The sequence below is a fragment of the Canis lupus genome, chromosome 11 (assembly GCF_048164855.1).
Source record: "Canis lupus baileyi chromosome 11, mCanLup2.hap1, whole genome shotgun sequence".
In the NCBI taxonomy this organism is placed as follows: domain Eukaryota; kingdom Metazoa; phylum Chordata; class Mammalia; order Carnivora; family Canidae; genus Canis; species Canis lupus.
In genome coordinates this window covers 26,110,572-26,137,990 of record NC_132848.1, presented here as the reverse complement: position 1 = coordinate 26,137,990, position 27,419 = coordinate 26,110,572, and the positions used below count along the sequence as shown (strand labels likewise).

The 27,419-nt window shown below is 45.8% G+C and overlaps 1 protein-coding gene across 1 annotated transcript in view; it reads left to right on the top strand.

Annotated features, from left to right (window-relative positions):
- Positions 1-27,419, top strand: part of SREBF2 (sterol regulatory element binding transcription factor 2) — a 62,304-nt gene that overhangs the window by 10,893 nt on the left and 23,992 nt on the right. The window contains exons 2-9 of the mRNA XM_072843739.1: positions 15,302-15,721; positions 16,736-16,917; positions 17,759-17,905; positions 19,364-19,585; positions 21,232-21,346; positions 21,568-21,749; positions 23,999-24,191; positions 24,829-25,010. Of these exons, the coding sequence (XP_072699840.1) occupies positions 15,302-15,721; positions 16,736-16,917; positions 17,759-17,905; positions 19,364-19,585; positions 21,232-21,346; positions 21,568-21,749; positions 23,999-24,191; positions 24,829-25,010 (1,643 nt within the window). The remainder of the gene's footprint in view (positions 1-15,301; positions 15,722-16,735; positions 16,918-17,758; positions 17,906-19,363; positions 19,586-21,231; positions 21,347-21,567; positions 21,750-23,998; positions 24,192-24,828; positions 25,011-27,419) is intronic.

Sequence of the window (27,419 nt, the reverse complement as noted above, 5' to 3'; positions counted from 1 at the left end):
TTAACAGAAGGACAAACCTTCCCAAGTTTTTTGAGCACTAAGGAACAGAATTAGCAAAATTTTCACAGAGACTTTGGCATCTGAGCCGAGATGTGAAGGATGAGGGGATAGAACTTTAGGGTCAGGGTGTTCATTGAGAATAATTTGGCACACTCTGAGAACATGATTCAGGGTGGCCAGAATACAGTGTAGGACTGAGGTTCTTGAACTGCCAAGTGTCTAAGAACCCACAGGTCTGGGATGACATCCAGGAGGGGCACTGAATGAGTGGAGAGGTGGGATCAGAGAAGGTTCTTATGGAGGTACTTTGTAAGCTGAGGCCTCAAGGCTAAAGGGGCAGGAGAGAGGAGTCATGCTCTAGGCTGAGGGACTAGCCCTTCTGAAAGGCATCGGCCTGGCTGTGTAGGCCATGGGCTGGCCACAGTCCTGATAACTGTTATCTTTCTCAAACACGATTTTGATCAGCTCCCTCCCTCTGCTGCTTCAGTGTGCTCTCAAGAGTCTGGGTGATAAGCAGCAAAAACTGCCTCTGGGTAGCCTAAACAGAAAAGGAATTTATTGGAAGGACACTGGTGCACGAACTGGCCAGAGAAGCTGCAGAGCCAAACTTGGAAAATGGGCCAGAACCAAGGGAGGCTCAGCTAAGGATAGCCCAGGGGCAACTGGGTTAGGACCCCACTGCTTTCCTGGGTCACTCCCAGTTGGGGGTATGCACGAATCCAGGCTGGGTGACAGAAAGCCTTACCTCCTACCAAGACCACTTGATGGGGGTTCTCCACTAGGAATATCAGGGTGCTGATGCGTTGAATGATGGACAACCCACAAATGTCCACTAGCAAATGTCCACTACATTCCCTATGTCTCTCCTTACCTCCAAAATAATAGCCAAATGCCTAAGGGTGCCATTAAGGCCTTTCACAAGTTAATTAGAAGCAGCTCCTTCTATCTCTCCACTTCAGCTGCTTGCAGGGCATTTCCTGGTGCTGTGGTTTTGCTCAGCCTGTTTCCTTTGCCTACAATACTTCCTTCTAACTCCTAAACCTCTTCATCCACTGCCTTCCAGCATGGATCCATGCTGTCTCTACTCTCTGACAGCCCTTTCTTTGTGAGGCACTTGTCTGTTCTCACCCTTGTCACGGTGCATGGGAGTTGGTTGGCTTTTTCTTCCCTGTGAGATGGGGAGGTGGGAAGGGAACCAGCCCGTTGGAGTCCTTGCTCTGAGCTGGAGCCATGGTAGGTGCTTAGCATCCTCCAGCTCTCAACACCATAACACACAGGATATGCAGGTGCTGGTTGGGTATTTGTAGCACAACTTAATAACCTACTTTGCAAGTATTTGTTTTGTCCTTAGTCTTAGGGAGGTTTGGAGGTGGTAGTGAGTGGAAGGATGGGGTGGTGGGTTATAGAGGTCTTTCACCTTTTCCTGGCTGGTTTCAGGACCGAACACGGTTGAGAATCCCCTCAATGGAGACTCTGCCCCCAAAAGAGTCAGGAGGGTGGTTTCAGCTCGCTATTGATTTCATGGACCCTTGGTTACCTGCCACTGTGAAGTGTGATGCCCTTGTCTTCTAGAACAGGACCATACAGTATCGGTCGGTTCCTTGGAGTTGTACTCTTTGCAATTTGTTTACTTTTCACTCTTTCCAGGAGAGTGAAAGCAATATGATGCAGGGCAGAGCAGGTGAAGAGCCAGGAAATAAGGGAAGACCAGAGATGACAGTCCTTCCCTTTCTCAGTGGGGGATGTTGGCTCTCATTTGTGAGTGAGGCACTAAATGACCATCTGCCCGGTGCCAGGTTCTGTTTGGTGACGTCCATTCAATAATAGAACCGAAGCATCTGTACGGTGTGGCAACTAAGAGCTTGACCTCAAATTCCAGCACCATCACCTGCAGACTGGGTGATGTTGGACAAGTTACTTAACCTCCCTGTGCCTCATTTTCCTTGTCTGCGAAATGGAGGTGATACTGGTGTGTGTCTACCTCAGAATGTTGTGGAGATTAAATGAGGAAATCTAGGCAAAGCGCTTAACACAATTGCTGACACATAGTGAGAGCTTGGTAAATATTAACAGTTATGTACTATATTATTGCTACCACTAATTGGCTCAGATTTTTTCATCTTAGTTGTCGTTCTTAGAGTCTCTTCTTAACCTCTTCCTAAGAGTAGGCATTTCAAAGTAATGAGTGGAATAAGAGGGACAGCCTTTCAAACGTGGGGTGCCAATAAACTGACGCCTCTCATTTGACCTTAGGTAAGGATTGGAGGCCTGGGTTTGCTGGCTGGGACCTAGGGTGGGGCTCTTGCATGGGTGGTACGGCCTTTGGTTATTGACTGCAGCATTCATTCTGAGCCCAGGCCATGAGGCGGGGCATCCGGAAAGGAAGCTTCATGGTGTGATGGTTGGGGCAACTTCTGGTGCAGGGTGCTTGCAAAACGATCACAGGCTTTGGAAGAGAAGACTGACACTCTTACCCACCTGCCTACGACCATGTGCAGGTCACTGCCTCTTTGGACTTGGACTTGTTTCTTCTGTGTAACCACCGCCACCACCACCTTTCAAGAACTTTTGTGTCAGGCACTGTTCTCTGGGCTTTATATATACTAACTCTTTTTAAAAAGAGTACTTGAGGGATCCCTGGGTGGCGCAGCGGTTTGGCGCCTGCCTTTGGCTCAGGGCACGATCCTGGAGACCCGGGATCGAATCCCACGTCGGGCTCCCGGTGTATGGAGCCTGCTTCTCTCTCTGCCTGTGTCTCTGCTTCTCTCTCTCTCTCTCTGTGACTATCGTAAATAAATAAATAAAATTAAAAAAAAAAAAAAAAGAGTACTTGAAACAGTTACGTCACAGGGTGATTTGAAGATTATATACCACCATATGTGTGAAAGTGCCAGCAAGGTGTTAAAAGCAAAAACAACTGAGTGACAGTGCTAATGAGGTTCTTTTCCAGTTAAGAAAAAAAAAAGTCACGTTTAAATTTTGCATATAAATGTATACTTACACACAAACACCAGATAAATAGCAGTAAAAATCAACAACAACAAAAGCTTTTTAAGCAACATAAGCTACAGGTACTTTTCACATTGTGCACCTTCTTTTTATCCTAACATTTGGCACCTGGCCATGGCAGATGTTTTATACAGGGTTTTGCCATCAGAACACATGCCTCTTGAAGGCATTTAATTTTGTGTCTGGCACATAGCAAACTCTGTTAATGTTTGTTGACTGCATATCTTAAAGGATGTGTCTTTATTGATTTGCTTTGTATTTTAAAGGAGAGAGACTTGAAAAAGCATCTTGTCGAGGCAGAAAGTCTCATTTGGAGAATAATGTAATCATTTGAGTAGGAGGGTATGTTCACAAAACACAAATAGCCAGGCAAAAATATCTCTCCCCTCTTCCCCCGGTGAGTCAGTTACATGCATGCTTACCTTGAGATTAATCTTCCATTCACATTGAACTTAATATTGGAAATAATGAGATGGATTACATAAGCACTCCCCCCCACACACACACACCTCTAAATTCTCCTTATTTTATTGTCACTTCAAGTCTCTCTTGCGTCTCTCTTCCAGGTTGTGATGAGCATAAATGTAAAATCCAAGAAATGTTTGTTTTATAGGGGAAAATTGTGTGCATAGAGGGGAGATTCAGATAAACCTAAATCGATCTCAATTCAAATCTTGGTTCAGCCACTTTGTATCTTAAGAGGGGGGCTCCAGCAAGTAATTTAATTTATTTGAACCTTATTTTCCCCACTTGAAAAGCAAAAGAATAATACTGGTCTTAGGATTTATATAAAGTACTAAGTAGGTGTCAGTGATAGCTATTATTATGTTGTTCACCTAGAATCAATAAGAAATTAATTTTAGTCATAGCCACCTCTATACTTTTAAATAAAATATAAGTGTGATATCTAATTAGAAAATAAGTTTATTAGCTTCATCACTGAGTTACTTTTGCTTTTAAACATCAATAATGTGGAGCGCCTGGTTGGCACAGTTGGTTAAGCATCTGACTCTTGGTTTCAGCTCAGGTTGTGATCTCAGGGTTGTGGTATCGAGCCTCATATAGGGCTCTGTGCTGAGCACAGAGACTGCTTAAATTTCTCCCCACTCTGCCCCTCCTGCTCATGCTGTCTCTTTCTCAAATAAATAGATCTTTTTTAAAAAAATCCATAGCGTGACCATTGGCTTTTATTCAAGGGTTAAATTAGAATCTAACCTGGAGATGATGCCCTTTCATATTTGTTATGTTTAAAAATAAAACAACACTATGAAAGAATCAAATACTTTTTTATGTTCTGGGTATATTCATATATATGTTTATAAAATATATATATGTGTGTGCATTTATGTATACACATACACATGTGTGTATGTGATATATATACCTGTATCAGAGTTTGGTTAATTCCCGTATCTAAAGGAAATGGACGCTCAGGGAGATTTCTTTTCCAAAGGCAGCTTGACAGTTGCACTGCTAGATTCATGGCCCAGTGTTGCTAATCCAATAGCCAGGTCTTCTTCAGCCAGTTCTATGTGAATTTATACTTGGGAATCCCTTTTCTGTTTGGCCTTCCAGTTCGTTCTTGGTTTTTAGCTTTTTGACCTCCTGCTTTTCTCCCTTACTATGATTCTTTGCCATACTTCCCTTCACAAAGTCCCTAGGAGGTGGCCTGTTTCCTGGTGTGGGCCATTTTCTAGAATCTCGCATATAACTAGAACTTTTCTTGAATCAGTTTTCAGAAGATTCTCTTCATCAGTTGAAGTTACCCAAGTTTTTGTTCCAGCTATTCTGATATTATCTTCTCAAGTCAGAATTCAGTCCTAAGTTTGTGCTTAGGATGATACTTAATGTGTTCATGATGTGTTCTAGGGAAGCCAGCACCCTCCCTGTACAAACCAGCCATGAGCAACCACTGAGCTAGAGAGGCCTCCCCTTCCTAAAGCATTGTTGGATGACTTGATGTGGCATTTCCTGTTTTAATGAGGAGAAAGACCAAGTTCATCACCATGAGCTATAGAACCTGTCATGATTTGACCTTGACCTACCTGGCCAGCCTGGTGCCCTACCAGTTGCCCATTCTCTTCCACAGCCCACCATGCTAGCTTTGTGCCTTCAAGCCTTGGCTTGTGAGATTCCCTGGGCCTAGAATTCATTTTGGGTGCCTACCAGCCTTCAGTCTAGTTCCCTCAGGAAGCTGTTCCATTGTCCCTTCCCAGTGTCTTCCTTGCTGCTGTGATTATGTCACTTGCACTAACTCATTGAGGTTAAGGAGTTTTTTTTATCATCTCTCTAGGCCAGCACACAGTGGGTGCTCAACATGTTTAAATCCTTTTGCATTTACGTACCCACTCCACCAAAAGTAGAAGCTTTGCAGAAATTGCAGATTTGTCCAGATTTTCCAGGATAACCTGGATTTCAAAAATATCTTGTCCCATTGTGAGGTGATATGTCCCTTCCAGTTTTGGTTCATAAAGCATAATTGCCATTTTTACAGATTGCCTGAAAGTTGCTTTGGGGAGCATTTCAGTGAATTGATTCCAGTTTTATTTTAACTGCCAGAGTGGTTAGTGCTTGGAAAGGTACAGGGGAACAGAGTTTGTCTGTGCACTTGTGAAGCATAAAATATAAGAAAAGCATTTAAAAATATAACTTATTACATGCAATGTGGCAAAATAAAAATTGTTTAATGTTATAAACCTACTCTTAGACTGATATCAGCACATATCAGAGATTTATTAACATTATTATTTTTTTTTATTAACATTATTAATGAGAAAACCGTCAGGATGACAAAACTGGATCCAAAGAGAATGTAAGAAACTGATATTTATGTAGTTTAAAAGAGAATGCAGTAATAAGATTGCAAATATAGATGCAAAACTGGTCAGTGTCCTACAGGGCAATAAAAAAACAAAGCCTTTGAATTCATCTTTTTTTAAATCATTTGCAGCTTATCGATTTTCTATAAGTGAACATCTAACTTCACAGAATGTGGGCCTAATCCATAGTAAATAAAAAGTCAAACAAGTTTATGTTTACACAGCATATCAGATGACCTTTGTGTAGACAGGGTAGACATGACTACCTCTAGTATGACTCTAAAGGAACAGTTTTTTTTTTTTTTTTTTTTTTTGGCCTTATTTTCAAGTTTCGGTAATTTTTTCTTTTTCCCTTTCCTTTTCTTTTTCTTTCTTTCTTTCTTTCTTTCTTTCTTTCTTTCTTTCTTTCTTTCTTTCTTTCTTTCTTTCTTTCTTTCTTTCTTTCTTTCTTTCTTTTTTTTTTTTTTTTTTTTTTTAGAGCATGTGGGATCCCTGGGTGGCTCAGTGGTTTAGCGCCTGCCTTTGGCCCAGGGCGCAATCCTGGAGTCCTGGGATCGAGTCCCACGTAGGGCTCCTGGCATGGAGCCTGCTTCTCCCTCTGCCTGTGTCTCTGCCTCTCTCTCTCTCTCTCTCTTTCTGTCTTTCATGAATAAATAAAATCTTAGAGAGAGAGAGAGCACGCGCGCGTGTGCAAGCAGGAGTTAGGCGGGCGGCAGAGGGAGAGAGAATCATAAGCTGGCTTCATATCTAGCAAGGAGCCAGGGCATGATCTCACCACCCTGAGGCCTGAGCCGAAATCAAGGGTATGCTTAACCAACTGAGCCACCCCCTCAGATAATTTTTCTTAACAAATAAATCACAGATGGGTCCAAGAGCACAAAGATGGCTGGATCTGAGATAGAGAAGAGTGTCCTGGTTGAGAGTAATTTTAAGTGATTTTGAAATAGAATTGTGAAATTCAGAAAGGAAGAGGGTGGTAACGAGCAGAAAAGGTGAGGCATGGCAGTCACAGAGAAGGATCCCCTCCCTAATCCCGCCAAAGGTATGTGCAGAAAAGGGTGTGGGTATTTTCCCCAGGTGGATGATGAGCTAAGGAGAGTGGGAAGTGAAATCCTTTGGAGTAGGAGGGAGCAATCGGTAGGAAGCTTTGAAGCTTGTGTTTGAGAGATTTGAGAGATTTGATTTGAGAGACTGTTGGACCAACAAGATACTCAAAGAAGACAGTTGTCACTAGGGAGGAGGTTGCAGTTAAAATCAAGGTAGAGTATACAAGTTAAGCAAAGAGAACTCTGATACCATGAAAGGAGACCTGCCAGAAGTTCATAGTAAACTTCTGGCAAAAAAAAAAAAAAACTTCTGGCAGAGGAAAGAAAGACCAATTGAAGGTGATGCTGAAGATCATTCTCCTGGTTGAAACTGAGAGCTGCTTGGGGGCCCTGCTGTGTTGGACAGAGAAGTTAGGACTGGCCGGCCCAGCTGGGACTCTCTGAACCTGCCCCTGACACCCAGCCTGGCAGATAGGGAGAGAGAGTCAGACAGAGCAGACCAGAAGACCATTGGAGAATGACTTTCGCTTCCCTTTATGCTTTCTTTTACTCTTAATTTTCAAATGTTTTATTTCATTATGTAATATTTGATATATGCAGTGATACATTTGTGTTATGTAACACGAGCATTTGAGAATCCCACCTCCCTGCCCGATTTTCCTTTGTGGTTTCTTTGCCAGTAAAAAGAGTGTACTCATCCCTTGCCTAAAATATAGGATGCCTGAGTCACTAGTTTGCCATCCGGTGTCATTCAGCCCTCCTCCAGACTCCCTGTCTCCCAGGAAGGTGACCCAGAATTCCCTTGATGTACATGATGCTGTCCCTGTGCTATGAGCTTCTTAGCAAATGTGCTCCCTGGTGTTTCGAGTGATTTTAGGCACGAATTTGCTTGAATTTGTTATAATTGTCCCTGCGTTCCTTATATTATTGCATTCCAAGGTTTCTACAGCAAAGGGTGTAGGTGTCAGCCCAGCTCCTGAACTGCCCTTCTGGGTGACTTGAATGGGGGTAACTCATGTTTGAGGTCCTGAGAAAGCAGTGGTGATTACAGATAGCAAAATGGTAGAGAAAGGAAAAGCTATCTCACTATTGATCTTCAGGTCAATACTATTGATACTAGTCTACATTTGATTTCTTTTTTAATTATTAGAAAAAAAAATCCTAGGAGGGAAGATAGGATCATCAGCTTGAGTGCAGGATACTTGTTTCTTTTTTTTTTTTTTTAATTTTTTTTTTTTTTTTAATTTTTATTTATTTATGATAGTCACAGAGAGAGAGAGAGAGAGAGGCAGAGACACAGGCAGAGGGAGAAGCAGGCTCCATGCACCGGGAGCCCGATGTGGGATTCGATCCCGGGTCTCCAGGATTGCGCCCTGGGCCGAAGGCAGGCGCCAAACCGCTGCGCCACCCAGGGATCCCAGGATACTTGTTTCTTAAAGAAGCATACTTGTTGGGATTAACTTTTGTGTTTACCTCTTGCTCACTGGTTGTGGTCCATCTGATTCCCAGTAGCCTACAAACATTACATACCACACTTACTCTGTCTTTTATGTTGGTTGGGCAGATCTAATGTGAAAGATTAAATGAACGACACTAAATTAAGAAAGTTTAGATGAATGTCCTTATAATCTTGGGGATGAGGAACTTTTTCAGTGTAACACAAAAACCAGGTAATTTCATTACACTACACAGTATTAGCATTTGCATATAGTCAGTTCTGCTATAATACAACATATACATTCCTAAAAATCACTGCACTGAGCAAAATCATGTGATGCAAACCAAAAGGCTTATGAGGGAAATGGACTCTTTTTTTTTTTTAAGATTTTTTATTCATTTATTCATGAGAGACAGAGAGAGGCGGAGAGAGAAGCAGGCTCCATGCAGTGAGCCCAATCTGGGACTTGATCCCAGGACTCCAGGATCACGCCCCTGGGCCGAAGGCAGGCTCTAAACCGCTGAGCCACCCAGGCGTCCCGGGAAATGGGATTCAGGTCACAACACTCAAAATCTTTAGAAGTGATTGAAAAAAAAACTGAAAAAACTAAGAGCTAAAAACCTAAAAAAAACAGCTTACTTTTATAGATTATTAAGTCAGTAAGAAATATGAAATACCACAAGAAATGGGGCCCCTTACCCTAAAAAAGACCTGAGGTTTGCTTGTGGAAGTGAGTGTTAGAAGTTGTAGCTTCTGAGTTATTGTGAGGTGATGGACGAAGGGATGTCTGCAGTCCGATGGAAAGTTCTGATCCAGATGTGGATGGTTATGATTCATAATACATGCTGTGACCTGACAAAGCTGGTAGATGTTTGAGGTGTGCACCTGTGCTCATTTTGTGTACCCCTATGTGGCTCATTTCAGCTGGGTGTGTTTTGCATTTCCTAGTGTTTCTCTCATGCATAAGTAAACACAAAATTCGTGACATGCCCAAATTGTTCCCTAATATAGCCAAATGCATTGGAACAAATTCACATTTGCAAAACTGACTGTCAAAAAAACCTGCCACAAATAACATGCACTAGATACTACTGAGTGCCAGGCACTGTGCTTTAGATTCCATGCAACCTCTCTCTTAGCAGCCCCATGAGGTAAGTATAATTTCAACCCCATTTTATAGATGAGAAAACTGACCCAAAAAAGTAAAACTTACCCCAAGTTATAGGGCTAGGGCATGATAACGTAATCACTGTGGCATTACATTTTCTCAACAAAAAAAATTTTTTTGAAGATCTTACTTGAGAGTGAGAGAGCAGTGAGCAGGGGGGAGAAAATGGGGGTGGGGGGAGAGAAACAGATTCCCCACAGAGTAAAGAGCCTGAGGCTGGGCTGGATCCCAGGACCCTGAGATCTTGAGCTGAGCCGAAGGCAGATGCTTAACCAATTGAGCCACCCAGCCCACCCCTGTTTTTTCTCAACAAATTAAAAGAAAAATAAAGTGGATTGTATGTCAACCATACTTCAATAAAAATAACAGTGTGGCAGATATATGCACATATATAAGGAGGAAATACTCATAGTATGTGAAATTTTTTTGAATCAGTAAAAAGAGACAACCCAATAGAAGAATGCATAAAGATCAAGAGCAGGCAATTTAGAAAGAAAGAAATACAAATAGTCAATAAAATTGGCAGGAGACATCCAACCTCATTAGCGCTCATTCATCCAAGCCGAAACAGTTTGATGTTCTTTCCCCACTGTCTGGATGACAGAAGCAGATGTGGGGAAATGCTGGCAGAAGCATAGGTTGTTACATCCTCCCCAAAGCACACATACCTGTCTTTTGACCCAGCCAGTCAATTTCTAGAAATTTATCCCAATCATCAAATCAGTGGGAAAAGATTTTTGTAAGAGTTGGTAATGCTGGGGCCACCTGGGTGGTGCAGTTGGTTAAGCATCTGACTCTTGCTTTCAGCTGAGGTCAGGATCTCAGGGTTGTGAGATCAAGCCCCACGTCAGGCTCTGTGCTCAGCTCAGAGTCTGCTTGAGCTGTCCCTCTCCCTCTGCTCCTTCCACTCATGTTCTCTCTCTCCTAAATAAATCCTTTAAAAAAAAAAAGTTTCTAACGCTAAAAAATTGAAAACAGCCATTTGTCATCACTAAGTGGTTAAATTCTAGTGTGTTGGGCAGCCCTGGTGGCCCGGTGGTTTAGCGTCACCTTCAGCCCAGGGCATGACCCTGGGGTCCCAGGATCAAGTCCCACATCAGGCTCCCTGAATGAAGCCTGCCTCTCCCTCTGCCTGTGTCTCTGCCTCTCTCTCTCTCTCTCTCTCTCTCTCTCTCTCTCTCTCCCTGTGTCTCTCATGAATAAATAAATAAAATCTTAAAAAATAAATAAATAAATTCTAGTGTGTTGATACAATATGCTACAATACAGTACTGAGGGACTCAAACAAAGGATGCTGCTAAATCCACAGTGGTTGACACTGAATACTTTCTGTGTTTTATTAAATAAAGGGGGCAGGGTACAAAATAGCATCTTCAGTGTGATCCCACTTTTTTAAAACTGTTCTCACACGTGTGCTTGTGTGCACAAGCAAGCCATGCCTATGTATAGGAAGGACATATCAAAACATTGACAAGTAGATGCCCCAGGGAGGTGGAATTGCTGGACTTTTTTTTCATTTAACTTTTTTCTAAATTTTTTAATAGTTTACTTTTATGATTTTTAAAAAAAAGGTAGTTATTTAAAACATTATCTGGGGTGCCTGGGTGGCTCAGTTGGTTAAGCATCTGCCTTCGGCTCAGGTCATGATCTCAGGGTCCTGGGATGGAGTCCCACATGGGGGCTCCCTGCTCAGTGGGGAGCCTGCCTCTCCCTCTGCCCTTCCCATCCTTCTCTCCCTCGCCAATAAATAATCTTTTTTAAAAAAATTATCTGGGCAGGGGCAGTCCGGGTGGCTCAGCAGTTTAGTGCCACCTTCAGCCCAGGGCCTGATCCTGGAGACCCGGGATCAAGTCCCACATCAGGCTCCTTGCATGGAGCCTGCTTCACTCTACCTGTGTCTCTGCCTCTGTCTCTCTGTGTGTGTCTCTCATAAATAAATAAATAAAATCTTTTAAAAAAATTATCTAACACAAGGGGGTAATAAATACGAAATATAAGAGCATCAGTGACCTTTTTAAAATCATTCTCTCAGCACATACCTGGGCTAGGTAGCAAATTCCTGCTAAAGGATGTTGGCTGACATGACTATGCAGTTTGGAGACTATGTTACCTCATTTGGGGGCTTTAGATTCTATACTCCTGACCAAAATTAATCTGCCCAGATTTCAGATCACCTCCCTCTCAGGAAGATGTTGCTAGCTGGGCAGGGCAAAGTGCTTGATGTTACCTCCATGTTGCAAGCTCCATAAAGTGCACATGAACTTGGGGTTTCTTCGGATGAGGCTCATGACTGGTTGCAATGCACAGGTGACAGCTGCAGTCTCGGATTTTGATCACAAGCTTTAAAGAGACCAAAACTCAGGAGTAATTTCTTGGGGCCCCGCTTCCTTGATGCAACAAAATTATTCCTTCAAGAAGCAACTAAAAAGGGCAGCCTGGGTGGTTTAGCAGTTTAGCACGGCCTTCAGCCAAGGGTGATCCTGGAGACCCGGGATCGAGTCCCATGTTGGGCTCCCTGCATGGGGCCTGCTTCTCCCTCTGCCTGTGTCTCTGCCTCTCCATCTCTGTGTGTCTATCATGAATAAATAAATAAATAAAATCTTTAAGAAAAAAAAAAAAAAACAGCTAAAAAATAGTTCTGTAGCTTGTTTGAGGAGGGTAACTACCAGGAGCACCCCTGCTGGGTAAGCTAGGATTTGCAGGCCAGAGGGTGGCCTGCCTAGCTCCCAGGAGGCCCACCCAAGTTTGGCCTTCCGCTCTAGTGACCACAGCTCATCGTGCAGGATCTGGAACTTCATTTTCAAAGCCCCATAAAGCTTGTGCCTTCTTCCAGGCCTCTCTTTTCTGGGTTTCACTGCTCTCAGAGGAAATGAGAACCTCTATAATTGCGGCACTCCAGTGATTGGAGCAGGGAACACGAGACATTAGGATACTCCCACGGGTACAGCTTGGAGCTTTAGAGCAAAACTGTACCTGAGGTGGGCCTTTGGCATCTTGGTTCTCCAGGCCTCGTTCTGGCTGGTGGGGCCTCCTCTCCTCTGTCACTGCAGACCAGATGGGGTCCTGGGAAGGCCCCACCTGCCTTGCTGGAGCTGGGGCTCAAAGAGCCTCTTCCCATCACTTCTTCCTTCAAATGCTTGGTCTTAAGGGGCCCCTCTGTGCGTCTCAGCCCAGTGCCTATCTGCCTTGCTGCAGATAACACCACCGGAGCTTGTCATGTGTGGGTTGAAAAGGATTTATTTTTTTTAAGTCGTTGCATCCCATTTGCCTCCATTCTCTTAACCTGCTTTGTGAACAAGCTTTAGGACCTCTGCAGGTTATTTCACCATGCCAGCCCAAGTCTTTCTCCGCAAAAGGTTTTAGAGAACACTCAACTAGATGAGATCAGTGGAGCCAAGTGCCCAGGCGGTAGGTGCTCTGGAATTACCACTGACAGGGACCCTTATAAGGGTCTGCCTCTCACCAGACACTTTGCACAAATTATTTATCAATCCTCACAACAAAGAAGCCAAGTATTCTTAAGGCAGCCTTTTGTGGTGAGGAAACCCGCGTGTAGAGAGGTGACTTGCCCTCTTGAGACCCTACCTAGTACCGAAGTCTGTGCCCATCTGCCAGGCCTCTGGCCTCTCTTGCCTTGTGCCCTCCTTAGCTTTCCATGGATGAAAACAGTCAATCAGGGATTGACGTTCTTTTGGCTCACAAAACACCTCTGGGCTGATTCCACAGGGTAAGAACTTTATGGGCATTCTGGAAAGTTCAACAGGTTATTAGGTTTCTCTTAAGCATTTTCTTTTTTCTTTTTTTTTTTTTTAAGCATTTTCTTAAAACTTTTTATAAATCTTGTGTTGTGCTTGGATTGTTTAGCACTAAAGTGTGTTTTGTTTAAATTCTGTGCTGAGTTTAAGGACATTTCTTAGTTTAATCATTTACAAGGAACTGGAATTGGTTGGTACCAATTACAATATCTGTGGCAATGTGCCCATTTCTCCTTCCCACACACAGCAGGCTGAGTGTCGAGGGGACACAGCAGTGTTGAGGTGTTGGTAAATAATACTACTACATAGTCATTTAATCTTATAAGATGCTGTTTTGTCAGCAGGCTGAACTGATGAAACGCTGGAAGTAATGAACTGCTAAACTTCAGTCGTCCTGTATGGTCATCCTAGAAACCCCCAGTAGCTTTCTGCTTGCATAACACAGGACTCTTCATAGCCCCAACCCGCTACCACCACACAGGAGCATGTGCATGCATATGCACGTCCACACACTGTTAGAGACCTGGGAAGGTGGGATGGACTTGGCTGGTAAAGGTTTGGGAGAATGAAAAGAGTTGGTGTGTTTTTTGTTTGTTTTTGGTTTGGGGTGTTTTGGTGGCTAAGTCAGAGCATCGAGCGACCTTGAATGTTTAGAGAGGAGGGTGTACAGTTCAGAAACAAGCAGCAGCTCCTTGGGAATGTCTTAGAGAGGAAAGGGGAGGGAATGGAAGCAGTGTGAAGAACCTTGGGTCTGAAAATACCCATGAGAAAGCCAAGGTTCCAGACTTCTAATGGGGACCAGCCCTGTGGGGAGGCAAGAGTCACAAGAGATGAATTTTAGTTGTGGATTAAGTTGGGTTTTGGTAAATTTAAGGGTGAACTAGGGGAAGAGATTTGGGGCCCTTTGGGCTGGGAACTTTAGGGATCCCAGGTACTTGGAACACATATCCCAGTGGTCCCACAACTCTTTGCCCCGAGAAAAGGCGCATGGCCAGGGTGGGCCCTCTAGAACACAGAATCCAGGGCCGGGGTTGCTCTGCCCCAACCTTCTGGCAGTGAGTGTGCTTGGTGCAGTAGAAGAGCCTGAAGCTGGGAGGCAAGGAACTGGTCCTAGTCCTTGCTGTGCCCTGATGAGCTGTAGGACCTTGGCCAAGTTATTTCCCTGTTCTGGACTTCCATTATGATCTTTCCATCCACTCCACCCCCTGAAGTTCCAGGACTTGGAGGCTATTGATTTCATCATCCCTGAGTGTTTCTGAGGGTACCAACAGTGCCAAGTGCCCAGGGCTATGCGCTTTCTGGGGAGAAGCCCCAGAGGCTACCTGTGGTGAGGAAGGAAGGCTGCCTGAGGTGAGAGCAGTTTAGGGTCTGGCCAGACCTCCTGACCTCCTGATTCCATGCGTTGTCATGGGGAGCAGTCCTGGGTTGGCGGTGGCCTCACACCTGAGGCTACTGAGCTTGAAATCCTTAGGACAGAGACTACCCACTTTCCTCCCCCAGTGTCCCCAACTGTAAAACGAGACCAGCAATAACCTCCAAAAGCAATACTTACCTAGCCCAGGGGTGGCTCTTGTTTGGCCTGATATAATCAGGAAAGTTAGTGGAAAGGGCCTGGAGGTGGGGTGGGGAGAAAGAACATCAGACAGATGAATCCTGACCTGTTGTTCTTCGGTTGGCCACCTTAGCTCAGGAGGCTCTCCTCCTGAGAGGGAGGTGAGGGTCTCCTGACCCATTTCTGCTGTGCTCGTGGGAAAGCCTTTAGCTTTGCATGCCTCGGTTTCTTTTCTTTTCTTTTTCTAAGATTTTTTATTTGTTTGAGAGAGAGCCTGAAAGCAGGAGTGGGGGGAGGAGCGGAGGGAGAAGCAGACTCCCCACCGAGCAGGGAGCCCGACTATGGGCTCCACCCCAGGACCAGCCCCCGCCCCCACATCATGACCTGAGCCCAAGGCAGACGCTTAAGCATCTGAGCCACCCAGGCGCCCCCATGCCTCAGTTTCTTAAGCAAATTTGGAAGTTAATAGATATTTTGGATGGCAATAAAATTACTCCTTTTCGTTTCTTTCCAGAGATGCTGCAGTTTGTCAGCAATCAAGTTGGAGAGTTCCCTGACTTGTTCTCCGAGCAGCTGTGTAGCTCCTTCCCCAGCGGCGGCGGCGGCGGCGGCGGCAATGGCAGCGGCAGTGCTGGGGGCGGAGTGGGGGACCCCGCAATGTCGCGGTCCTTCAGCCAGGTCCCGCTACCTGCCTTCTCTCCCGCCGCCGCCTCCCCGCAGGCTCCCGCCCTGCAGGTCAAGGCTCCCCCCACCACGGTCCCTACCCCGCCGCGGGCCACGCCTGTTCTTCAGCCCCGCCCCCAGCCCCCGGCCCCGCCCCCGGCCCAGCTGCCGCAGCAGACGGTGATGATCACCCCCACGTTCAGCACCGCTCCGCAGACGAGGATCATCCAGCAGCCTTTGATATACCAGAATGCAGCCACCAGCTTTCAAGGTGATTCAGAAGTCAGAGATGATGGTGGTTGGTTGGTTCAAAAGTTTATGTGCCACGTTGCAACCACATCCCTCTCTGGGGATGATGGAATCGGCAATTTGGTCCTCTTCTGATTGAGTTTTGGGTAATCGCAACAAGGACCGTGGTGTGGGGATAGTCCACACTCTGCCTCTTCAGATACCCTAATATCTGTTGTGCCTGCTTCAAGGATATTGGGTCAAAGAATGGAACAAGCAGAGCAGGTGCAGGGCCGTGCTGGTAACTGGAGCTAGAGGCTTGAATAAAGTGAGTCTAGAGACTTACCTGAACAACAGCCAGATCTTGGCACCTCGAAGTTGAGAACTATTCATTCAGCAAACATCTCCTGAGCAGCCACTACAGAGACTATGAATTAGAGCAGGTGCTATATCTCCGTTCAGCAGGCCCTCAGTGTGTGGTGAGCTAGTGAGTGACTTTCTTTGGGCTGTGCCCAGTGCCTTTGCGGCAGACCTCCCTCCAGACCTCCATCCGTTTTCGGACCCTTTGGGGGAGCCCCAGGTGGGATTAGTATTACTCTGAATTTCAAAGGATCTTAAAGTTCTTCAGTGGGCTTCTGAGGGTTTAGGGCCTACAGAGAGGCAGCAAAGCAAAAAGCTGAGACTGTCATCCCAAAATGCACTGTCATCCCAAAGTGCACTTTCTCTTCCTTCCACGAGGAGCAATGGAGCCGTATGGAATTGTTGGTTCTCTGTATCAATTCTACTGGGTGCAGTCTTTTGCTGATTAAGCTCCCCTCACGTCCACCCCTCACCCAGAGTAATAAAATAATCTGTTCTCATTCCCTCAGAAATTGATGCAGCTCCCATGGAATGTTCTTGTTATCTAGACCAGCCTGTAAATGGCTGTGTACATCTTCTTCAGCAGCAGGTGGGGAGTCGGGCTCGTTCTAAGGCACCCCATCCGAGGTGGCTACTGCAGCTACAGTGACATAATGCATTCCTCGTCTGTGTGACTTTTCCCTCCTCTTCTCCCAAGTCCTTCAGCCTCAAGTCCAAAGCCTAGTGACATCCTCCCAGGTGCAGCCAGTCACCATCCAGCAGCAGGTGCAGACGGTACAGGCCCAAAGGGTGCTGACACAGACAGCCAACGGCACGCTGCAGACCCTCGCCCCGGCCACGGTACAGACAGTTGCTGCACCCCAGGTGCAACAGGTCCCGGTAGGTAGCCGATGAGGATTCAGGAGGGTGCTGGGTGGGGCTGGGGGCTGGTCTTGAAGATGTGGTATACATACTAAGAAGGACCAACAGAGTGTAAGGGAGCAGCGTTTAGGCCGTGGTGAGCTGGGCATGGAGACCTAGCTGGGATGGCATCTGGGGAGGTACACTGGCCCTCGCACAGTCCCAGTGGAGGTGGATTATTATTTTTTAATCTTTTTTTTTTAAGATTTTTATTTATTTATTCATGAGAGACAGACAGAGAGAGAGAGGCAGAGACACAGGCAGAGAGAGAAGCAGGCTCCATGCAGGGAGCCTGACGTGGGACTGGATCCCGGGTCTCCAGGATCACGCCCTGGACTGAAGGCGGTGCTAAACTGCTGAGCCACCCGGGCTGCCCTGGAGGTGGATTATTTACCCCGGTCATGGGTAACTGGAAAGGGATGTGCCAAAATGTCTTGAATTTATGTATTACGGTGGATTGTAGTTTCTCACTAACAAGGTAATTTATCTATAAAAAAAAAAAAAAAACCGCAGGTTTTTTTCCCCTATCTGCTTCTCAGCCCTGTTCCTGGTTTTGCTGGGTTTGTCGAAAATCAGCCCTCTGTCCCATCCTCCATCCCCAGACTCTGCCCCTGCCAGGCCCTGGCGTTACTCTCCTTGAAGCCTTCCAGCCTTCCAATCCAAGACCCTCTTTAGCTATACTCTTTCTCCTTGTCATCAAGTTGTGTTCTTGGTTTTAGGGAAATGTTATTTTTTCTTCTTTCCTGGAGGGAAAGAACCTAAAGCAAAAGAAAAAAAATAACACTGCCTTCCTTTTTCCTTTTCTTCATTCTCTGTCCAGGTCCTGGTACAGCCTCAGATCATCAAGACAGATTCCCTTGTTTTGACCACCTTAAAGACAGATGGCAGCCCTGTCATGGCCGCAGTCCAGAACCCAGCCCTCACCGCCCTCACCACCCCCATCCAGACAGCTGCCCTTCAAGTACCAGTAAGAGCTGCCTTCCTCCCTCCACCCCCTCCTTTCCTAGAGGTGTTAGGCCCCAGAGATGTTAACAAAACCTCTACAGAGTGGGTAGGTGCAGAAGCTCTATGGAATGTGTCAGATTGCAAATATCACCCCCTTTTAGGTTCCCTCCCCACTGCCTTGAGAAGTACCATCAATGCATGTTATATGGGAGTACTAGGGACTGAGGGAGGAGAGAGGACTAGCAGAGGGTCCCCGGTTCCCATGTAGCAGCTCCACACAGGAATGTCTGCCTCTTAGGTCCTGCTGATGGAGGTTTGACTTCTGAGGGACCCTACACCCATCAGGCAGGGAGGGGCTATAAGTTGAGGGACACGGAAGGCCCCCATCCTTGGGTTGCAGGGTCACAGCCACTTTGGTATGTTATGGCAAGAGAGTCTGATAGAGTAATAGGTGATCAAAATTTGAAAGTAAGCTTTATTCATAAGAGCCAAGAACTGGAAATAACACATGTACAAAAAGAACTATTGATACATATGACTGCTGAACCTCAAAAATAGTATGTTGGGCAAAAGATGCCTATCACAAAAGAGTTCATGCTGATGATTGCATTTATATGAAGTTTTAAAAGAGGCCAAACTAAGCTGTGGTGATAGAGGTCAGAGCAGTGATCACAGAGGGGGAAGGGGCAGACAGAACTGGAAAGAGGCACAAGAGAACTTTCTAAGGGGATAGGAATCGTCTGTGTCTTGGTCTGGGTTATCTTGGTTACATACATTATATCCCTATGTAAAAATGTATCAAGCTATATACTTAAAATGTGTATTTTTTTATTATGTGAGAATTATTTCTTAGTGATTAATGAAGTTGGGTGGTTTTTTATTTGTTCGTTAGCCATTTGGATATTGAAGCCATTTTTTGAAAATAAAGCTAAAATGAGTAAAAAATAGAAACAGAGAGGGGAAAGCAGAGTTGAGGAAAGAGGAGCCTCTACAGTTGGCCTGTTTACTCAGTAGAATGGCTCTATCGGTTCTGCTCTTGTGCTTGTTGATGGCCAAATTATATAAGGAAAGGCAGCAAGTGGTTTTACCGTCATGTGAGAGGAAGAGATGTATCCTACACCAGGAGAAACTGCCTTGGAGCCAGAATGATATGGTACATTTTATGCGAGCTCAGAGGTGGCTAAATGGTTTGACACCAAAGCAGAAATCATAATCTTTCAAGTACCCTGAGACCAAAGGTTAAAATATATTTACCCACATTAATCCTATTGTGGTGTGATTTGTTGACAGCGGTTCTGAATGGGGCTTAGTAACTCAGATACTGTGGCTCCTGAGGTTTCTTGGGGCCTGAGTTAATCCAGCCAAGAAGGGCATCAGACCGGGCAAGGCCACATGGCCAAGGCTGCAGGTTTGTGTTCTGGGATTGCTTCATTCAGACTAACCATGGGCTAATTCTGCTCTGTGTCTGTGCCTGTTCTAGACTCTTGTGGGCAGCAATGGAACCATTTTGACCACAATGCCTGTGATGATGGGGCAAGAGAAAGTGCCCATCAAGCAGGTGCCTGGGGGAGTCAAGCAGCTGGAGCCCCCCAAAGAAGGAGAGAGGCGGACGACACACAACATCATTGAGAAGCGGTATCGTTCCTCTATTAATGACAAAATCATTGAGTTGAAGGACCTGGTCATGGGGACAGATGCCAAGGTGGGTGCCAAGCATTACGGTATTTCATGGGCCATCATCTCCCCATCTACCTATCTTTGCCTTAGGAATTTAGGAAAACCCAGGTCCAAGTGAGTGAATGTAAGGATGGTTAGAGGTGCTTTCTTTCTGTAGCATCTTGGGGTTTTTTCAAGATTATACAATATTAACCAACATAAGGGAACTGTTGGGTTTGGGAAGGTAGCAACCTGGCTGGACCTTTGACTCTGCTCTGTGGTGATGATGGATCCCAGGACCCCAGGTGGAGGGCTGCCTACTGCTCACTGGCAGTCAGGTGCAGATTGTATGTACCTTGGAATCAGCTGGTGGTGTTGCTGGCATATGTTTAATTGTGTTCATGGGTGGTTAGCAATATTTTTACCTTGCAGGGAAGAAAGAAAATGGAGATCAGGTCTTTAACCAACAGCAAATAGAGGGAATAGATTGTTCATTATTTTGAGTTTTTCAGTGAATGTGTCTTCTGTCACATAGTTTATTTGTTTTTGTGTTTTACCTATTTATCTTCATCATCTCTTATTTTATTTTATTTTATTTATAAATTTTATTAAAGATTTTATTTATTTATTCATGGCAGAGAGAGAGAGAGAAGTAGGCTCCATGCAGGGAACCCAACGTGGGACTCGATCCCAGGTCTCCAAGATCACACCCCAAGCGCTAAACCGCTGAGCCACCGGGGCTGCCCTATCATCTCTATTTTAAAAGAAAATTTGATTTTCCTCATAGCCTATAGATCTGAAATGTGCTAACATAACTTAAGATGGCTATCCAACAGTGCTCCGGTTTTTTGTCAGTTGTTTTCTTTAAAGTTTGTTTTGGTTCTAGGATTATTATAAGAAAGAGGAGTACTAGGGACTCCTGGGTGGCTCAGCGGTTGGGCATCTGTCTTCAGCTCAGGCCGTGATCCTGGGGTCCTAGGATTGAGTCCCACATCGGGCTCCCTGCATGGAGCCTGCTTCTCCCTCTGCCTGTGTCTCTGCCTCTGTGTGTGTCTGTGTGTGTCTGTGTGTGTGTGTGTGTGTGTGTCTCTTGAATAAATAAATAAATCTTAAAAAAAAAAAAAAAAAAAAAGAGGGATCCCTGGGTGGTGCAGCGGTTTGGCGCCTGCCTTTGGCCCAGGGCGCAATCCTGGAGATCCGGGATTGAATCCCACGTCGGGCTCCACCGGGAGCCTGCTTCTCCCTCTACCTATGTCTCTGCCTCTCTCTCTCTCTCTCTCTCTCTGTGTGACTATCATAAATTAAAAAAAAATAATAATAATAATAATAATAGAAAGAAAGAAAGAAAGAAAGAAAGAAAGAAAGAAAGAAAGAAAAGAAAAAAGAAAAAAGAAAAGAGGAGTGACAATATTTATTTATTGTCACTATGTACCAGATCGGGGGCTACTCTCTGTACATGTATTATCTCATTTTACCCTCACTACAAGTTCATGATTCATGTATCATCATTATCCTCATTTTAAGGAGGTTCAGAGATGCTGAGTAACTTGTCCTGGGTAGCACAGCTAACCAGTGATTGAGCCCAGCATCTCAGTCCGGAGCCATGCTTTCACCCCATGAGCTCTGGCCTCCCCACTCTCATTGTGCCACCTGCAGTGATGCCACTGTGTTTTTACCTGGCTTCCTTCCCAGATGCACAAGTCTGGTGTTCTGAGGAAGGCCATTGACTACATCAAGTACTTGCAGCAAGTCAATCATAAACTACGCCAGGAGAACATGGTGCTGAAGCTGGCAAATCAGAAAAACAGTGAGTGTGTGCTCATTGAGAGAAGGGTTATCAGGCCTTCTGGTTGTAGAAGTTCTATGCTAGGCACTGGGGAGAGCCCACGGATGCTGTGTACAAGGTACCTTTGGGGGTGAAGCAGAAGCAAGGACCATGTGCCCCTTACCCAGCTCAGCCCTGGTCCAGGCACCCAGGCGGGGGCTCTTTACAAACAGACTGTTTGCCAGATGTGGTTTTCTTTGCAGAGCTCCTGAAGGGCATCGACCTAGGCAGCCTGGTGGACAATGATGTGGAGCTAAAGATTGAAGACTTCAATCAGAATATCCTTCTGATGTCCCCTCCGGCCTCTGACTCAGGGTCCCAGGCTGGTTTCTCCCCCTACTCCATCGACTCCGAGCCAGGAAGCCCTCTGTTGGATGATGCAAAGGTATGAGCTTTTGAAATCCTCTGATCCCTGGAATCTCTCCCATATCTCCTAAGTTAACTGTGGAGAAGCTGCCGATAGGGAGGCAGGCCAGGTGTTGAGAGGACTGGGGCAGGAGAATAGGAATTCTGTGAAATTAGGTCCTACTGTGTCCCCCACAAAATCCACTTAACTGGTTCAGTGTAGTCCAGTTTAACTGGTCCTTGCTGAAAGAGCCCATCTGAGAGGAATAAGGGCCAGATCCAGAATGGGAACACACAGCAGCTGTCATGCGGGTGCTAGGAGTTGCCGGAGGCGCCTCATTACATCCCTCACTCATAATGGGCCTGGCAAGACCATTTTTTGATGTTGCTCGGTTGGTTTAGGGCAAGGCTGCCTCTGGGCCCTCTTCTGGAAATGATTACAGTTTCCAGTCTAACAAATAACATTCCAGCCAAGGGCCTTTCATCGTCAAAGAAAGCCCCTGGCAATTGTGGTTTAATGGAATTAGCCAATAGAGGCTCAAGCCTAATGATCTAGTAGTCCTGGGAACCCGTGGAGGCCACTGGCAATTTCTAACTTCAAAAGCACAAACTTCCCTTCTAGCCTGAGTTTTTGATCAAACTGTTTATAGTATCATGTTCTTAATCTTAGTGACGAAGCTCTGTTTGTGAAATACTTTGTAAATGTGATTCTGTTTGGTAACAGAAGGCCATATGATGTATACATTGAATTAGCTAGGCATCTGTCATCAGAAGAAATTTTCAGATGGCTTTAAAATACTGAAAAGGAGTGGTGTAGTATGTGCACACTGGAAGTTGGGAGAGATCTGGCTCCAGCCTTCCTCCCTGCCTCTCTCTCTGGGCACCCTGGGCAGACAGGGCTCCTTTCTCCAGTCCTCCCTCTGTAGGACGGGGATGGGAAGAAAAGCAGCCTCCTGGTTTTACCACAGGCAAACTCCTGTAAATAGATCCATACTGAAGTTGTATGGTTTTTTGTTTTGTTTTGTTTTGTTTCTTTTTTGGTAAAAATTTTGTTTATTTGAGAGAGAGAGAAGAGACCATGAGAGAGAGTAGAGTACACGCAAGTTGCAGGGAGAGGCAGAAGCCGACTCCCCACTGCGCAGGGAGCCTGACATAGGGCTCAGTCCCAGGACCCTGAGATCATGATCTGAGCTGAAGGCAGACGCTCAACTGACTGAGCCACTCAGGCACCCCAGTTGTATGGTCTTTAATCAGGTCTGTTGGTGTTTAATTTACATGAGATAAAACCCCTATTTTACAGTAGCATGAAGTAGTGGCATACAGTATGAGGAGTTTTGAAAAGCAAGGGTATACACATATATAACTATCACTATAATCAAGATATAGAACACTTCCATCACCCACAGAGCTCCTTCATACACCATGGCAGTTAGTTCCCACACCCCTCTCCAGCCTCAGACAGCTATTGCTCTGATTGCCGTCACTTTAGATTAGATTAGCTTGCCTGTTATGGAATTAAACAGAAACAGAAGAGCAGCCCCGGTGGCTCAGCAGTTTAGCACTACCTTCAGTCCAGGGCATGATCCTGGAGACCCAGGATCGAGTCCCATGTCGGGCTCCCTGCATGAAGCCTGCTTCTCCCTCTGCCTGTGTCTCTGCCTGTGTGTGTGTGTGTGTGTGTGTGTGTGTGTGTGTGTGACTATCATAAATACATAAAAATTTTTTTAAAAACTTAAAAAAAAAAAGATATTGAACATTTATTAAAAAAAAAAACAAACAGAAACAGAATCCTGCAGAACGTTCTCTTTTGTGCTCTCCTTTATAAACAGGACTCCTCTCCCTCTGGTCTTCGGAACATATTCTTTTCCCAGGTGGCAAGAGGATGAGCGTTCCAGTGTCTGAGAAGCAGTCGGAGGGAGAGCTATGGGCTTCTTACCTGTGTCCCATGCTTTTCCTGTCTGACTTTGGTTTTTTTGTTTGTTTGTTTGTTTTTAAGATTTATTTATTCATGAGAGAGAGAGAGAGAGAGAGAACGAGGCACAGACACAGGGAGAGGGAGAAGCAGGCTCCATGAAGGGAGCCTGATGTGGGACTCGATCCCCGGTCTCCAGGATCACACCCTGGGCTAAGGCAGTGAGTGCTAAACCGCTGAGCCACCCAGGCTGCCCTCCCGTCTGACTTTGTAGTCTCAAGTTTAAATCTCATGGTCTGCCTCCAGTTCATATAAAAGCAAAATGCTATAAAAACCCATGCAGTATTTAATTCCAACCTCTTGGCCCTGTTTTGAAGGTCAAAGATGAGCCAGACTCTCCTCCCGTGGCGCTGGGCATGGTGGACCGCTCTCGGATTCTGCTCTGTGTGCTCACCTTCCTCTGCCTCTCCTTTAACCCCCTGACTGCCCTGTTGCAGTGGGGAGGGGCCCACAGCTCTGACCAGCACCCATATTCCGGCTCTGGCCGCAGCATCCTGTCACTTGAGTCAGGTAGGCAGAGGACCCCTTGTACCACCCAAGCGTGGGTGGGCAGCTGTGACAGGAGATGGGCCCTATGTGTACAAACTGCTCAGCTTATCCACCAGGTTCCAAAGGGCTTTTGTAGCAGGCCTGATAGGGACTGGCATAAGTCCCTATTTGGAAGTAACAGGGCACACCCAAGCTCCGTCAGTAAGAACAGAAGAAATCAGGAACCTACACTTCTATTATTATAGGGGTTGGGGATAAGGGAAGGGAGGGTACCTATTTGAAGGAGATGTGATATTTTTGTCCGAGTCATGAAATCAGTGGTCTAATCAAACCCACCTTGATTGACGGTGATTTTTGCTATCTTTGTTATCTAGCTATGGTACCTAGTTCCATAGTGATAGGGGCTACGGGGCTCCTATTTAGGCTACAGAACTGTTCCAGATTTGCCTATTGTGTGGATTAAGGTTATGTCTTATTCTTATGGAAAGCATTTAGACATTGTTACTAAATGAAGCAATCTTGTTACACACACTTCTGAAAATGAGGTAGAAGGCTTCTAACCTGTTAAATGCTGGGGGTTAGTCAGATGCCCTGCAGTCCCCTAGGGCTGCTCTAGGAGGCCGTTCCTCACGGGCTCAGTGGAGACCTTCCTTTTTAGGTTCTGGGGGCTGGTTTGATTGGATGATGCCAACGCTTCTCTTATGGCTGATAAATGGTGTGATTGTCCTGAGCGTCTTTGTGAAGCTGCTGGTCCATGGAGAGCCAGTGATCCGGCCACATTCACGCTCCTCAGTCACCTTCTGGAGACACCGGAAGCAGGCCGACCTGGACCTCGCCAGGGTAAGTTCTGCAGCTGATAACTCAGCAACTTATATCGAATACCCTGGTATATAAATATGCCCTGTGGTAGGTGCTTGTGGGTGATAAGAGTAGGAAGGGACCTGGCCCCTGATGGTCATAGGCAGCAGAGGAGAGGACTTCTATGTGTAAATTATTGCATGAACACGAGATAATCAATTTATAGTCTGGGTTATGACAGAGGAAAAGTAAAGTTCTACGGGAGTTCAGACAGAAGGGACGAGTTCTGGTCAAGAGGATCTGGGGCTTGAGCCACACGGTCAGAAGCAGGAAGGACCTTCTAGGTGGAGAAGTCATGAATAGATGGGGTACTTGGAGACCAGCAGGTAGACAGGTATGTCCAGAGTGCAGGATATATCTGGGACAAATGAGGTCTCAGGCTGATATTGTATCTCTGGCCCAAATTGGAGTTAGTAGTCGAAGTAACTGGGCTTTTTTCCCAGTTCTCTGGAGAAATCCAGGAAGGTTTTTGAGCAGAAAAATTAGCTGAAAGTTTTCTGTTGAAATCAACAAAGAATTTATAGGAAGGATTCTGGGGCAACTCACAGCATCGAAAGAAGAGTTCAACGTCACATCTCAGAGAAACAAGAGCCAGAACAGTCCTCAGTTTCAGTAAACCACAGGCCGGCTCTCCCCTCCTACAGGATGCCATGGCCACCAGAGAGAACCAGACTGACCAGCCTGGAACTGTAAGCCATGCCTAGGGCTGTGGCACCTGGAATACAGATGTCATTGTTAGGGGCCTACCCCTTGAAGTGAGACTATTCCTAGAAAAAAAGCATTCCAAGCTGTATATCCTAGAGGCAGATTCAGGTCCATGTTTCAGGATTGTTACTCTGGCAGCTGCGTGAAGGATGGGGTGCATGAGGGGGCACAGAAGTAAGTTGGGGACTCCTGGAATAGACCAGAGGAGAGGTGGCAAGAGCCCAGAATTGAAAGGAAAAACTGATTCCAGAAATATTTGAGATGTAAAGTGGAGAGGAGGTGATGGGACACTGACACCAGGGTGGGGGAGTCTGGAGCTGTGGTGGCCTCTGTCTGAGCCATGTTGCTCACAAGTGGGGTGAGAAGGGACCAGGAGGCAAGGCTGAGGTGGGTCGGGACCAGAGTGTGCTGGAAGCTGCTCATCAGCCAGGAGAGAGGTGCTGCCCCTGCACTGACCACTTCCTGTAGTGATGCCAGAAGGAAGTACAGGTGTGCCCACTGCAGGACAGGGGAAGGGAGAGGACAGTCTCCTTGTTTGCCAGTGATGAAACAGGTGTTCAGTACAGGGCCATAGACTCTCCACTAGACCCTCTCAGGCTGGCCAAGAGTAGTTTATCTAGATCCTTGGTTATAGTAGTCTAGCCAGGTATTTGTGTAAAACAGTGGTTCTCAGACTTTAGCAGGCAACAGAATCTCCTGGAGGGCCCCAACCCCAGAGGTTCTGATTCAGCAGGTGGCGCAGGGTCGGGCTAGAGCACCAGGAATTTGCATTACTTTTTTGTTTTTTTTTTAAGATTTCATTTATTTATTCATGAGAGACACAGAGAGAGAGAGAAGGGGGGCGGGAGGGAGAGGGAGAGAGAGACACACACAGGCAGAGGGAGGAAGCAGGCTCCATGCAGGGAGCCCTAGGTGGGACTTGAAGTGGGACTCAAAGTAGGACTCGATCCCAGGTCTCCAGGATCACACCCTGGGCTGAAGGTGGCGCTAAACCACTGAGCCACCCGGGCTGCCCAGGAATTTGCATTTCTGACAAGATCCCAGGGGCTGATGCTACTGGTTCCGGGAACCACACTTTGAGAACCGAAAAGCCTAAAAGATAACATTAGCCTGAAAAATGATCATTTATATCCACTTTATCATCTTATGTGTAAAGCTACTGTGGGAAATTGTGAGTAGTATTTGTTCCAACGTAGACCAGAGTACAATCCCAATTTAGTAAAAGGCGAGAAGAAAATACGTGTAAATGTCAGCTATCATTCTTCCTGGGGTGTAAGGTCACAGGTGATTTCTTTTTACTGTTTTAGCTTTTTTTTTTTTTTTTTTTTTTTAATTTTTATTTGTTTATGATAGTCACAGAGAGAGAGAGAGAGGCAGAGACACAGGCAGAGGGAGAAGCAGGCTCCATGCACCGGGAACCCGACATGGGATTTGATCCTGGGTCTCCAGGACCGCGCCCTGGGCCAAAGGCAGGCGCCAAACCGCTGCGCCACCCAAGGATCCCTTTTTTAGCTTTTTTAGCTTTATGAATTTTCCTGGACTCTTCAATGAGCATGTATTACTCTGGTAAACTAGGGAGTGAAGGGAAAGTAAAAGTTTTTGCTAAAATAAAAAGAGGTGGGTGCTTGAGTGGTACAGTCTGTCTGACTTCAGCTCAAGTCATGATCCCAGGCTCCTGAGATTGAT